A 15,532-nucleotide genomic window follows, 5' to 3' on the forward strand; every position below is an offset into this window, starting at 1 on the left:
ATATGTGCCAATACTACACCATTTGATATAGAGAATTTGAGGATGTGCACATTTTGATCTTTGGGAGGGATCCTAAAACTAATCTCGTGGGGATCACCAACGATGTCCTACAAGAATCATGCTTTGTTTTCTACAAAGGAAGAGACCCTGATTCAGCTACACACATATTAAAAGCACCTCAGCGTTAGATGTCAAGTACCAACTTTTGATGCACTGAGGCATGGTCTTTCTCTGAGTTTTTCACCCAATCATTGTTTGAGAAGAAGCTCATTTTACCCTGCAGGGACTTAGGGACTGTGCCCAGAGTATTTCAAAGGTCCACAATATGCCAGAAAAGAAAGTTTTATTGGGTCTAAATCTAAAACAACTAAAACAAACAAAAATCAAAATACATAAATGTTTAATTAAATGTCAAAAAAATGCAACATTATGGCAACTTCATGAATTTTTAAATTTAAGCTACACAGACCTTCTTTTGTTTATGTAGTTTTCTCATTTCCAGAAGGATTCCAAGACTAAACACAAATCATAGCTGACCTCTTTCAATACTCCTATGTGCCAAACAGGGTTCTGTGCGAGCCACAGAGGCTGTGGCATTCAGCCTCCCAACCCTATGACACTCGAACGGCCACTGTCCCTGTTGTACAAAAGCCTGCCAGGCCAGACACCCACCCAGGTGTTGGCGCCCCAGAATCAGCAAGTGCAAACATGGGAACTCAACTTCTGGTCAAAATCCTATGTTGATGGCAGAGAAATCAGGGCCACAGGAAATGAAATGAGTTACTCATAGCCAGAGAATTTCAAAAACAAATTACAAAGCCCTTTCAAAACTTTACAGCAAAAAATGATACTTAATGTAGAAGCCGGGTGCTTTTGGATTTGTCTGCTGTGATGTAGGGTGGCATCGCCCAGGAAGGAGGCTCGGGGCTTGTGGCCTGGGATAGAGCCCCGTTTGTGAAGAACCTGTGGTTCTATTTTGCTGACAATATTCTGTTACCCCTTTGGAGTGGGAACTAATTTAGAGATTATCTCGTCCCATTGCTTAGTTCGACCAAAGAGGAAAGTAGGACTAAAGTGCTTAAGGTAATTGCTGAAGTTCACACCGACAGGTCTGGTGGCGCCAGTGTGAAAACCCATGTCCCTGAGTTCGGGATCCATAAATCTTTTTACACATTTTAAGATTAAGGAACGGAAGCCTAACTGCAGATAGGCATTTTCACCCCTTTTAGTGTATCACATAATAAACTCTAACAAGTACAACATGTTGGTTTCGATCTCAGCTTCACAGGGACTGTATTCGTAACACTGATACAATTTTGCAATGATGTGCCTGGGAGAAAGTCAAAGCAATGGCTTAAGTTTCATTCCCTGTTTCTTCTTCCCTCTCTCACTCTCCCTGCCTTAGATCATTTCTTTGGGTATTCACTTGTACCTGAAAGGAACTCTGCTTTTCTTTCTTCCTACCGGAACACAAATGCTGTCGAAAAATCCTCAGTGGCTTCTAGGTAGTCACCCCGTATTCACAGGCCCCTCCCCAGTTTACTGTGAGTCATAGCAAGTGGGTTATTACAGCTTCCAAAGGTAGAAGCATGTGCCTTCTGGGTCCTCTCACATTCTCATTTGTCCCAGAGATCCTTCCAGACATTAGCCTTGAACTACAAAAGTAATAAACAGGAAATGATTCTAAAATTTATTGGAAACCCTTAGGCATGATTGCTATTAATGCTTTAAAAACTGCCTTTGCTAAGTCTTCAGGTTGTTGTGGAGCTTAGCACAGAGGAAATTAAAGTAACAGCATGAAAGTCCCCCAGAATTTTCGCCTTAGTTGGAAGCACCTTTCAAAGTGGGGAGGAGGTCCGTGTAAGTAGCGTTCTTCCTCCTCTCTGATCCTGCTCCCTCCTACTTTGTATTTGAGTAGAAGGTGTGGAGGAATCATTTATGTGGACCAGAACTTCTCCCAGAAACAATCCATAACCAAATCTGGTATTTCAAAACTCCAAGGGAACAAGAAATACATAGATCATCTTCATTTTCTGGGAGATGTGCTTCAAGATTGTGCTTCATGATTGCAGATTGGAAATCACAATCCTGAGATCCTGTGCTATTTCAACAACCAGCTGGGAGCAAAGACTGCTACACGGTTTTCTTCTTCCTGGCCAGATGTGGGCTACGTGTATGGGCTCTCCATGAAATCTTCCACTAAAGGAGGACCTAGTTCACATGGCTGCTCTGGTGGTCACTTTTGGCAACTTACTCACCTGTCTTGTGTGCCCTGTTCTTGATTCACATCCCATTGCTGCCTGGGCCCCAGGCAGAACCAAGAGCTGACCCATGTGACCCTTACAGCAATGACTGCTAGGGACTTTCTGAGGAACACTGCACTCCAGCCTTGCCTGGAGGAAGACACTGATTCCTTCCAGTCAGTACAAAACCTACGGGCCTCTGCTTTCACACGTAAAACCGTATGTGAACCAGACCTGTACTTATGATAAACTCTCCTAGTAAAAAATACAGGACTTAGCAGTACAATGAATCTCAAATACCAGCAGAGTTCTTAGAACCAGACATTGGCTGGAATCTGTAGATTCCAATGCCAGGACTATTTAGTTTTAATTCTGACTTACTAACTGGGTGAGGATGGACAAGCCACTCAATTTCTTTCTGTTTTATTCATTGTTTCAAAGATTGTGTAAGTTAATGTGGCTGATGCACTTTGGTATTGGGCAAATGACATTTTCTAATGCTAGCTATGATTTTTAGGTATTTTTATTATGAAGAAAAAATAACTTTTTCAAAAAGAAACTCTACTTAATCACAAGAATAATCTGTTAAGTGCAGTCATCCCACACATTTCTGACAATTTTGATTTTTACATAGTTTTAAGCCCACTATCATTCTAAGTTTACAGGTACTTTTCAGGTTTTCCTTCATTTGAAATGTATTTGTCATATAAAAGATCCTATTTCATATGAGTCTATCTATAGATATCTATATATTTATAGGTATAGATATATCCCTCTACATTATTTTTTTTACTTTCTTTCAATGTCATAAAAGAAAACTATATTTGTGTGACTTTAAAAAAGAACTGCACGATGAAGTATTAGTCTCTCTGGTGACCCATTGTAACTATAACTCTCTCTAAAAAAAAAAAAAAAAAAAAAAAAAGACCAGTAAGCAAGAGTAGAAAATTCTCCCCAGTTGTAAGTAAGGACTCCACCTTGGTATCCATTACTGCAAATCTCAAGAGCTCAAGCAGAACACAGTGACTACTGAAGGACTCCTTTCCCTGAGGGCATGAGTTGCCCCAGAAAATAGCCAATATTTGTTTTATTGACCTCTTTGAATTTCAATTAGATTTCTCAATGTTCCAGATGTAATGGGTACTTGACCAGACAGGTAACAGCTGCTCAAGCCAAACCATCAGGTAGCACCCTCCCTGTTCACTCTCTTCACCCTTCTCTCTGAAAAATATCTTCCTCCATCTTCCTGAGCCAAGTTATCCATTATTTGGTTTTTCACTATTATCACAGTTACCTAAATTATACACACATGGGCTAAGAGCTGGAGTGTTTCCATTAGATCTCCAGAAATACAAGAACTACATACAACAACTATTCAATAGCTTTTTGGGAAAATTCCACTCACTATATGTTTCATCCTTAAACTGTCTGTCAGTGCATTAACAAGCTAGTTAAGTGTTCTACCTACTAACTGAAAACAGATTTCTTTGCTGCTTGCAAGATCCAATCTGGGATAGAGTGTATCTTTGGACAGCTCTCTTTCTTCATAATAAATTGAACTGTTCAACAATTACTAATTTCTGTACTGGTCTTAGATGTTTATTAAAAAATTCCTACTGAATGCAGGGGAAAAAAAATCCAAATTCTGACTTACTCAATGGCAGGTCACTTAGTGTAAGAGAGCAAGTAATCATTTGAATCAAAAGATTTTCTTTGGAATACACTTTTACTGTGACCTCACCACTGAAGACCATCAAAGAGAAGTGAAAACATCAACTCTCCCTATAGGCACAACCAGCAGATGGGGTGAGGGTGTTTTTATTCTTAGTCCTTCACTCAGGCACCAAACGACAGGCTGGTGGAGTGAAGCTCTCTCTGACCTTCAGCACAAATGCTTCCCATCGAAGGCTCCACACAGCAGTGAGAAGCCATCCCTTGCCCTTGCTGATCTTAGCGCCGAGACCATGGTGAGCAATCAGATAAGCCAATTTCTCATAAAAATACCAAGGATACAAGTGAGAGGGTTCAGAGTAGATGAGGTATAAAGTCGTGCGTTGTGAATGAAGAGACAAACAGATGAATGCACAGGTAGATAGGAGGACACCCTAAGTGGGGTGTCGGAAGCTCTTCATTCTACCTCTGACTTTGCCATGGCAAATTTTTTTAGGCCTTTGTCTGTTTCCTCATTTCTCTGGGATGCTTTTTCTTATCTTTGAGGGGGGCTTATCCTGATGCTCTCTCAGGTCCCCTCTAGCTTTCAGAGTCTTTCATTTCATGAAACAAGAGAATTCTGTGACACGACTCACCTTGGCAATGCCATTTTGCCAAAATTACCAAGAATTCATAGCCCTGTCACTCTGGAGAGATTAGTGAGGTTTCTAACACAGAGACTAATACCATCTGGTGCCCTGTCGTGCATTTAGGGTCCCCTTACCATGGTGCTAGAGCACTATGGTGTGAGCAGAGCACTACTAAAAACAAATCCCACCTTGAATCAAGATGTTCAGGTAAGAAAGAAAATATGTGAACAAAAACTAGCAGTGACGGTCACCCAGCTCCCTGGGTAGAGAAAAGCAAGCATGTCCCAAGTTGCCCTAGGAACCTGCCAGCATTCAGCTTTTCTAGAAGTCTCATGTGAAATGAGAGACAATCTACCTGGGGCTATAAACACTTCCCGTATATCACACTTCTTATTTCTGCACATTGAATTTTTTCCTGTACCCTAAATCCATCTGGCAGCAAAGATGCCGAGGCGAATCTCTGGCTTCTGTCAAAGGCCTTCCTTCTAACCACTGGTTCCTTAAGTTATAAAACAGCAGGGGCCTTGTACACTGTGTATCCAGGCAGCCCATTACAATCACCAAGGTACATTTTTCCCTTCTAACTGTCAGTTCTGAAAAGTCAGGGCAGCCCACCATTGGTTTTTTGAGGCTCAACCACCTGGTCAGTTCTTGGACTTAGAGGAAATGCTGGCAGAGAGGCCGACATTTCTCTTTCTTCACCTCAGAGACTAATGGAAGTAGAAAGTGAATTGGGACCCCTGGTTTAAGATTCTTTCTCCACCAGTCTAGCCTCTGAATTGTCCAAGAGAAGGCTGCTGCTACTGTTTTTGAATTGAGTGTCTGTTCAGTCCCTGAGATGAGCCTTTCTCTGAGTGTGCTTGCTTTTTCTCTGGTGCTCTGTGGAGAGCCATGGCCCACTGGTATTGGTGCCATGTTTATTGCAGGGCTGATGTGACCCTTTGGTTAGCCATTCCTACTCTGTTCACCTAGGCAGTGCCATGAAAGTTCCTGGTCTCTTCGACACTGATGTAATCTTGGGTCTTTGGTTTGCTTTCTACATATGAAGAGGACTGTGGGTATGAACAAGGCCTTGGCTTCTCTGAGTCTGGACCTGGCTGGAAAGCATTGATGGGCTTAATGAGAAAAAGCTGGAGGCCTCCAGGGAGAGAGGGGAGTCAGCTATGGAGCACAGTGCTAAGCACAGCAAGCAGATAAGGGGACCGGATGTAGAACGCCATGTCCTGGATGCTGTTCTGGTGGGCATGGGAGCTATCTATGGGATCTATCCACTCAGGAGCAGTGGGTAAGTGGTGGCAGCGGAGGCAGTGGTTCTAACAGATGGTCCGGATGCTGGAGGCTTTGGGAAGGACTACAGGAAAGGCTGCTACTAGCTTCCATGATCACTGGATGGCTCTGTAGGGAGTTATATACCAGAGGGCTGCCTTAGAGTCTCGAAGGAACCACCATGTTGAGGTGGTCTTTTGGAGGAAGCAGGGCCCCAAAGGGCTACTGTAGAGTCCCATAGAATCACCATATTGAGAAGGTCATATGGGGAAGACCGTGCAGAGAGACAGGCAGTGATCCTCAACTGAAGAGTGCCATCATTTCCTGAGCTCATTCTTTATACTCATAGCATCGTTTCATTTGATCTTATAAAGAAAACTCCCATTATCATCCCCATTTTACAGAAGAAGAAATTAAGATTCAGAGAAGCATTGAAATTTGTTGAAAGCCTGAATTATTTGTTTGGCCCTATAGTCTTTATGTTCTCACACTATTCCACCCATGACCACCTGCATGACAGGCTTCCAGTGACAGGAGGAAGTCTCATTTTCCAATCTCCCAAACTCTTGGAAGAGAAAGCATTCTTTTTCCACTCAGAACCTGGCATGGACCTGGCATTTGGGTGCTGGGCCCAGGCTACAGCTGGTCTACAGCCCTGGAACTGCAGCGTGGCCTCTGCTCCTGGGCAGGGTGTGGCTCTGGATGAAAGTGTTACTCTTGTGTTTACGCAAAGATAGTCATTAAGTCACTGTGAAGATATCTTCTGCAGACTAAACAACCCCACTCCTGTTTTTAAAAGCTTTCCCCACAGGAGCTATGTTTTTGGTCCTATCTTTCTATATTTGCTGGTTCCCCCAGGCACTCTTCTACCCCTCCATTCTCTATTTTAAACAATTCCGTAATAGGATTTTGATCTGTACCAGAGAAAGAAAAGGAAAGTATTTGTAGTTTTCATCTCCAGCTTTAACAAATTAATAAAAGGCTAGCCTGCATGGCAATCCATCCCCTGTGGCTACTCAGAGCCTCTGGCCATTTTTGGTCAACCATGTGCCTGTTCAGTGTCCATTCTCTGTTTGCTTCTGATCCTGTTGAAATTCACTGTGTATCTCAGAGACTGCTCCTCGGTCTCACACAGCCCCAGACAGTTCCAACACGCACTCAAGTCCGACTAATTTCCTTGTGACCTTGAAGAGGGTGTTCAAAAAGAGCCCAGTGCCCACAGACAACTTTCAAGGAATAAGAGTGTTGACAATAAACTTCTTTTTCCCCACAGGGGCCTGACATTCCCCTGGGGAAGAGGCTTCAAGGGGACACTTACTCCGGGGTTCTCGGGGTCCATCCACTGTGATTTTGATGGCTCTGTGGTAGGTGGCAACTTGCGGAGGGTTTGTGAAGACAGTGATGGTCAGAGTGAAGCTCTTCCCTGTTGGGACACAAAATACAGCAAAAATGAATGAGGGGAAGGCTTGAATCCATCTATTGAGTCATTAAGTGATCGTTAATTTACGCTTTCCAGCTCTTAAATGGGAAAGGTGACGAGACTTCAGCACATGTGACTGTTATGCCATTACTGCCTTGAATGTGGCTTTGCTAACATTCTGGAATGCACACCTAGGTTATTTCACTAGGTATGACATGACTCCTAGTCACATGGAGTTAGCACAATCATCGACAAACAATAGGATCAAGGGAGACTTGAATTTATTTTCTTCCAAGTCAAGACTCCAGAGAATCCTAAAGTCAGACTGGTAGCCACCCACTCCCTACATCCTTATCTCTACCCCCTCTTCCCATATCATCTTCTCCAGGTATTTTACAAAGCAAGGCAAAGAGAAATGAAACCATATCCATCTTACTTCTGAGGATCAGAAAATATAGAATTTCTAAGTTGGAGGATATGCTAAATTTAACAAATTATCTCTGTACTTTAAAAGTACTGTTGATTGATGTTAAATATTATTCATAAATATCAGTTGTTACAGAGGCACTCATAATTGGCCAGAATGAAATTTTTGATGCATGAATGGACTTAAGGATATGTAAATGATAGGTTAAGATTTAATAATTACTATTAATATAAATCTGTACTTAAGTCTCCATGCAAATATTTTACACATAGTTATGAAAGATGAACTTTCCTTTATTGCCTCAGTTTGACAGTTTCAATACCTTTCTTCTTGACCAAGTGACTCCAAGGAAAGATTCGGGTTTGAATTCTGACTACCTGGCTTTCAGCAAGTCTCTAGATCGAGACCTCTCAATGCGTCAGTGTCCTTGCCTGGAAGATGGATAATTGCAACTTTCTCTACCTTACAGACTTTTGGCAGAGACTGAACTATACGAGTAAAACCTCTAAAATGCCATCTAGTATTCAAACTGTGTATGGCTGTTCATTCATTACATCACTTTTCTCAAAGTTCTATAATGGGATTATAATATTTGACTAAATATGCCATTAAATCCTATACACCCATAGTTTTTAAAGCTATGCAATTTCTTCTCTCTCTCTCTTTTTTTTTTTTTTTTTTTTTTTTTGTCTTTTTATCGGTACCGGGGATCAAACTCACAACTGCCTGCTTGCAAGGCAGGCGCTTATGCCGCTGAGCTAAATCCCCAGCCCCAACAATTTCTTCTCTTAATCAGGTTGTAAGAAGTAAAATCCAAAATAAGTGAAAAGAAAACAAATCATTGCCCCTCCACTCTTATCTGCTCCCAAAATTATTCACTATTTTAAAACTCAGTTTCTCTTCCTTCCCCTAAATAGAAAGAACAGAATATTTTCAATTGTCAGGCATGCTTTAATACAAAGGAAGGCCATGGAGAAATGTTCAGTGAGAATACAATATTTGACCACAGTAAGTGAACAATCCCTAATCATTAAAATCCCCACCAAACCGTCCCCAAGGGTTTGTACTCCATTTCTTACAGCCTATGTTGGAAAGAATAGAAAATGACTATTGGATGATGGAATCTGCTTTGCCTGGCATGGCTTTCTAATCAAAATCTCAGATGACCTGTATTATGGAACAGAGAATGTATTCTGGGAAGTTACAGACCATGAGATCAGGGTATGGGGGTACCAGAAGGCCTCACATCTTAAGTCTTCTGGTCCTGGAAGAATACAGCTGGACTGTATGGATCTGCCATCTTGGGAATCCTTTAGATGTTACCAGGCAACACTCCAGATGGGCTCCATCCCTGACATGGAGCTGATGTGGAAGGATGGGCAGAAGTGGCTTAGCTTGGTCCATCAGGGAGGGCATGTTAATGTGGGCAGACACCTGGTTAGCTGTCCATCGCTGTGGTCAGTATGGCTTTCTAACCACAGATTGAGGGGAGATGGCAGCCATAGCCCTAGAGTGGCCGTATCCATGTGGCCGAAGACTGGTAAAACAGCATTACTAAGGTCTCCTGATCATCCATCTGTCTCATCAAGAACCTACAAGGTATGATGATCAAGGTATAATCATCAAGATGGAATCCTAAAGCTGGCTTCTAGAATCTTCTCCCTGTTAAGACCCTGCCAAATCCACACTGCTTCTCCCTCCTCCTAGCCATGACTCAGGTCCTCCAAGTTTCCCATCATGAGCCAGAACATTATAACTTCAAGTTTTTATTCATCAGTCACTACACCAGCCACCTAGGCCTCCTGGCTTGAGTCTTCCCTTTGTCAAAGTGCAGCTGGTCCTCGGTCATTTGTTCCTCCAGTATCCTTTCTTGAGGGGACAGTCTGCTTTGTGGCTTTATGGGCACCCTGATGAATCATTGTTTTACTTCTGATTATAAGGATGTTGGTTTGGCTGGAGTTTATAACTATCTAGGCCTAACTTCCCTGAGGGCAAGAAGTCACGTTCTGCATCCTAAAGTGTCCTCATAGATGTGGGAGAAGAGGGTGATGGGAGGGGACTTCTGGGTGGAAGAGGATTGAAATGGAAAACATAAAGTACCTAAGGACACCAGCACCAGATGGTGACACTGCCTAGTCCTTAGGAAGCCCAGAATGTGTATGTGTGAATATATATACACATGCAAGTATATCTATGTGCATGCATGGATGTGAGTATACATATATGCATGCACAGATTCAAGTACATGCATGAATATACGGATGGCTGGATGCATGTGTTAATGGGTGTGTGTGTATGTGGGGTGGGAACAGATGAAGAGAAACAGTAGATTCTTCCAGCAAGAAGGGCTGGATTCCCATACAAATGGTTTTACCTCCCTGGGTCTACAAGAGGAGGTTGTTAAGATGGCTCCAAGATCTCTGGCAACCCTGTGTTTGCATCTTCCATGGGTTCTGGAAGGCTTCTGCTTCTTCCTCCAGCTGCAGCTTTGGAGATTTCACAGTCATGCCGTATTTATAAATGATCACGGGCAGAGTTGCTTAAAGCAGGAGAAATTTACTTTCTTACAGTTCTGGAGGCCACAAGTCCAAAATCTAGGTGCAGGCCACCCTCTGGGGGTGGGAGCGTCCTTCCTGGCTTTCTGGATTCTGGCCTCACTCTCAGTCTTTGGCATCCCATAGCTTGCTGGCTCGGCACTCGAATCCCTGCATCCTCCTTCACAAGGCTGACTCCCTACTTTGTGTCACAGTCTCCCAGTCTCCCTCTCCTCTTGAGAACCAGTCATGGATGCAAATCCACTAGGATCCTACCTCAGTTATAGCTATAAAGCTACTATTTCCAAATAAGGTCTCTTCTGAGATTCTTGGTAGACATGAATTTTCAGAGGACATTGTTCCATTTGGTTCACATATAAAAAGCCCTATGAATCCTTGTCAAGACATAGCCAGTATGTTTTACCCTCTAGAACATTCTGCCTCTATGGTATTTCTCCCACAATTATCCTACCCACAATTTCCAAATGACAGCTGTGAAATATTTGTGTTCCTAATGCTGGTATCCCTAGGTCTGTGCAGAATTTACAACTTTTCAAACACTTTCCCATATACTATTTCATTTGGCCCTCACAAAAAGCTCATGAAATAAACAACATAGATTCCATTGCTTTAGTGGCAAAGAAACAGTGCACGCATGCGTCAGTACTCGAGTCTCTACATTCACTGACCTTTCCATTATCACTGGTGTTTAAATCTCTTAATTGCAAACTCTGGCTCTAGCACCAGGAACCCAAAAGCCCTGATATTCCACCCACATTTGGCCACTGTCCCCTGAAAGTGAAAACTGTCCTGGTGATTCTCCCATGTACAGTCTTCGACAGCTGTGAACCTGGGTTAGAGTTCAAAACCAGTTTCTCCCTAGGTTGACTCTGGGCTTTGGCAATTGAACGCTTGTGACTTCCATCCCCTTGGTTAACCACAGACAGACCAGCCTACTTCTCAGGGCAACTCAGCCGCCCAAGTGAATATTTGCAAAATCATTGCTCATCATCATAATTCTTATTATTTTATGCTCATCATTTCAGGTGTAGTCACAGGAGTTTCTAAAAATCCCAGCCAGAGCTACCAGGTGGGGCAATTCCACCACACTGCCACAGTTCTCCCCCAAGAGACAGGGTCTGTGGCCTGCCTCACAGTGGGCTCTGTCTACAGCTCGAGCGCAAAGACCTCTGTGTATTATCTTATAGCGGAGACAGTATTCTTTTCTTACGGGGATTGTCATGTTTCTGCACTGGTCTTCCTTCTTCCAGCCAGACCTGGCACCAGCCTTGACTGGGGCAAGCAGTTAGCCATCAGGCGTGTCTGGTGAATGCCCTGGCCTCCGCTTGCCCCAGCCCATCACTGCTCAGACACAGCCCTGCTTAGCCAGCACCTGCAAAAGTCAGGGCTGTGCCCCGGAGCGCACGTGTCATTAACCAAATTCCCTCATTAAAATGACCTATGGGCCTGGTATTTTAAGTACGTGGGTGTGGAAAGTGAAAGACTCTCAAGTGTTTTTCTCAGCAAGCTGCAACCGGAAGAGCAAGCGAGGTGTCAGAAGCGAGCACAGAAGAACAGGTGGGCTAAACAACTGCAGCCCTGCTCTGCAGGGCCAAATCCAGGTGCCCAGGAGCTGCACGGCCCAGTGAGAGTTTGCATTTGTGGCTGTAGCATGGCTGGAGTCCCTGTCCTGTGAAAGCACCCTTGGCCATGTCTCAAAAGACCAGCAGAGGCGCGGACAGAGCAGTGATGATCCCCTGGTTGAGAGGTGTCAGCTCTTGGATCCCAAGGGGCCACCTGTGGGGTCACAGATGCCCTCCATGAGGAACTGCCATGGACATGCTGGGAAAGGGGAAGCACTGAGACATTCCTTCTGCTCACAGAAACCTGGTCAAAAGCCATTTGCAAAATGGAACGTAATGACAGCCCTTCTGGCTCATGGGCTTGTTATGCAGGTAAAATGAAATCACCTAAAAGCAGGGACTAGAGCAAGCTCTCAGCAAAAATCAGTGAAACTATAAGATGCAACAGCTATGATCCTGTGAAGATCAGAGCTGCGTGCAAGGGCTCATGAAGAAGAGCTGAGAGGAAGTGGCTGGGCAAGTTAGATGATCAGAGTGCGTGTGCATGTGTGTGCAATTGTGTGTGTGTGGGGGGGTAGGTGACAGAGCTGCTACAAGGCCCAAGTTCAGCTCGAACTTCGAGTTCCCTTCTGCCTCCCCAGCGGGCAACCATTGGAAGGTACAACTATGCCAGCTGAGCCACTCTATAAACAAGCCAGGCCATGGTAACGTGTCGTCTCCCTCGACGCCAGTTTGTCCATCCAAAGGCCGGGGCACAGCACTAACTGCTTTATTTAGTCGGGAAGAAGGTCACAGGGTGAGCCTTCCTGGACACCTGCTGCCATGACGCGGTCGCCACGGTCTCCATGGCCAGGCGGTTGTGAGGCCCAGGGTCTGGACTTGAGGATGAGTGACAGCTGATTTGCTTGTGGTCCCGTAAGGCCACACTGGGACTGTGGAGTTCCACGTGGCTGGGCACACTCCATTCCCCACCGCACTTGGGAAGCAGCTGAACCTCAGTACTACTGTGAACCTATGCACTCACTGTACCCTGCAAGGCGTGGGTAGGGGAGAGATAAAAGGTAGAAAGATGACAGGGTCTAAATCATGTCTTTCCCAGCAAGGATCACAGTGTTTAAAAGTTTAGGCCCCGTCATGTCACTACAGGGCCAGCTGTTGTGATTCAGCTGCCCAGAGTTTGGTGGGTGGACGGACCTCTGTAATGGCTTCTAAATGGCTCTGTGACTGTCACTGTCCTTAGTGTAGGTTTTGAACTGTGAATCATCTTCTCCTTTTGGGGGCAGTTTCAGGGGATGTGAAACTTGTCCTTTGTCACACAAAGGAAGGCTGCACGCCAAGGATCCCTCTGCTCTGGGCGTCACACTCCTTAAGAAGCTCAGTTACAACATTTTTCATGCACTTGTGTACCAGCAGGAGAGCTGGTTGTACACACAAACTTTAAACAGCCAAGAAAGCAGGAAAGGAAAAATAAAAAGAAACAAACAAAAAACCCTACAGAGGTTTTGAAAATCAAGAGAGCCAAGGCAGTCTCAAAGTCTGCTGTCTACAAAATCAGGAAATCCCCAAAGACTCTGTAAGTTAGCAGGAAGATTTCTTCTTGGGCTATAGATTACTCCTGGGCTAAGTTTGATCACAGATAAAATGATTAAAATGAATGCATCTTTACATTTGTGGAAATCTGCATTTGGAGGATTTTTCACAATGTGCTTTCAGTTTTGATTTTGCATTTTTCCACTGCAACACCCTAACAGTCAAACTTGATGCTTCCACTCTTCTTGCATTTCCTTATCTGAACACCACTAGTTTCAACAGTGGAGCTGTATAGTTAAATTAGTTGGAGATTTCAGACAGAGTATAAATCCTTTGACTTGCACAGAATCTCCTGGTTTCTCCAAGTTGAACCGAACGAAAACATGGATATACACCCACTGTGGGCAAAGTCCCTGTGCATGCAGATGACCTCATCCAGGCAGCTGCAGCCACGCAGAAGGCAGGCTGGAGCCCAGGCTATTGACACAGTGACAATCTCTGAAGCAGGACTGAAAAGGAGGGGCTTACAATACAGCACTCAGTTTGCTATAGAAGCTGCGTTTGAACGGAAGGGTGAGTCATTTGAAAAATAGCTGTTGAACTTGGAGAAAACTGACACCATGCGTGGTAAGTAATTTCTCTGGAAAAGTTTTCTGGAAATGAGTTGCAGATAAGGGTTGAATTTGATTTGCCTCTATATCTTTTGTTCCAAGGTTATTAAAAAAAGCTTTATAAGTGAATTAATGAATTGTTCTATCAACTTTTGCTTAGACAGCTGGATCTTCATGATATCTAATTCCATTTGGAAAGCCTGGCTTTTTTTCCCCCTAAGACAGTGAAGAGCTCATCCCTACAAAAGGACCAGAGGAAAAAATATTTTTCTTTACAAGGAATACAGTGCAGCCTCATGTTTGCATTCAAGATTCTGTATTCTGAAGATTCGACCAACCACGCAGATTAAAAATATTCACGAAAAAGATGCATTTGACCTAAACATGCACAGACATTCTCCCTCCTGTGATTATCCTTTAAACAATATAGTACAACTATTTACAAACCATTTTCATTGTATTAGATATTATGAGTAATCTAGAGATGATTTAAAAAGTATAAGAGAGAAGGTTGTGCATAGTTCTAGGCAAATACTATGCCACTTTACATAAAGAACATCCTTTACATAAAGAGAGCATCCACAGATTTGGGTATCTGCAGGGGTCCTGGAACTGGAACCAGTCTCTCCAACATGTATTAGGACTAACACATGACCTAATCCCCAAACAACATGTTGGTCTCCTGTGATGTCACATTGCCTTTCCCCCAATTCTGTGTTCTGTTTTGATTTTCCCTATTCTTTTGTATCATGGTCCCCAGTGTCTCAGCTGGCTAACCTAGCTTTGGCCCAAATATGTCTGAGAGGCTGAATTCTCAGCCTCTTTAGGACAGCCACCATACTTGTTACTCTGTCCCTCCATTTAGGAGGGCTCACTGGTTGGCACACCCAAATTCCCCAAGCCCTATGCACCCAAAAGACTGTGTCCAGCCAAAGGCCACACAGGGCAGGTGGCCAAAGCAACCTTCTGGGAATGGCTGACTCCTCCCTTGCATGTGTCCACAGCCTGAAACCTCAAACACAGCATCCCACATTGCACCAGCCGTGCAGGGAGCCCTAGGTATGGCATTGAGAAGGCAAGGCAGTGTCTGTCCTTGGCTCCTATGTACCAGCCTCCCAGCTCTCTGCTACAGGCAGGAGAAGGGCAAGTAGGCCAAGACAGAGAAGGCCGAGAGGGAAGCCTGAAGCCAGCATAAGGTGGCAGCTAATTGCTCAGGAGGGTGACATGTTCCAAATAGGGTCTGAGGCTGCCTTGTGAGGAGAAATGAGCTCTCAGTCTCTGGATTGGCCTCAAAGCACCCCAAGGCCCTCCAAATGTCCTTTCCCTTCATCAACTGTAATGTAAATGTCCTTTTACAATAGGTATCTGGTGACAGTGTCTCTGCCAATGGTTCTCTATGGCAATAGTAGGAGACCAAATCTCCGCATGGATTTCCCAGCCTGGCCCTTTCCAAGCCCTCCGGAGTGGCCTCCAGAGTCTCCCTCAGCTCTTACCCAGATCAGGTCTTCCTCCTTACTCTATCTTTCCTGCTAGATGCACTCACCTGGGGAGCCTCCTAGCAACATTCAGATCTCAGCAGAGATGACACTTAGGGGAGACCGCTTGCCTCTTTAACATT

At 44.1% G+C, this 15,532-nt stretch overlaps 1 protein-coding gene across 3 annotated transcripts in view; it reads right to left on the reverse strand.

Annotated features, from left to right (window-relative positions):
- The window catches only part of Runx1 (RUNX family transcription factor 1), a 233,096-nt gene that overhangs the window by 55,081 nt on the left and 162,483 nt on the right, over positions 1-15,532 (reverse strand). For all 3 annotated transcript variants that reach the window (XM_003462213.5, XM_005000091.4, XM_063224452.1), the window contains one exon: positions 7,128-7,232. In XM_003462213.5, the coding sequence (XP_003462261.2) occupies positions 7,128-7,232 (105 nt within the window). The remainder of the gene's footprint in view (positions 1-7,127; positions 7,233-15,532) is intronic.

The sequence above is a fragment of the Cavia porcellus genome, unplaced genomic scaffold, assembly GCF_034190915.1.
Source record: "Cavia porcellus strain 051 isolate PalLab524CR breed Dunkin Hartley unplaced genomic scaffold, mCavPor4.1 scaffold_15, whole genome shotgun sequence".
Lineage (NCBI taxonomy): Eukaryota > Metazoa > Chordata > Mammalia > Rodentia > Caviidae > Cavia > Cavia porcellus.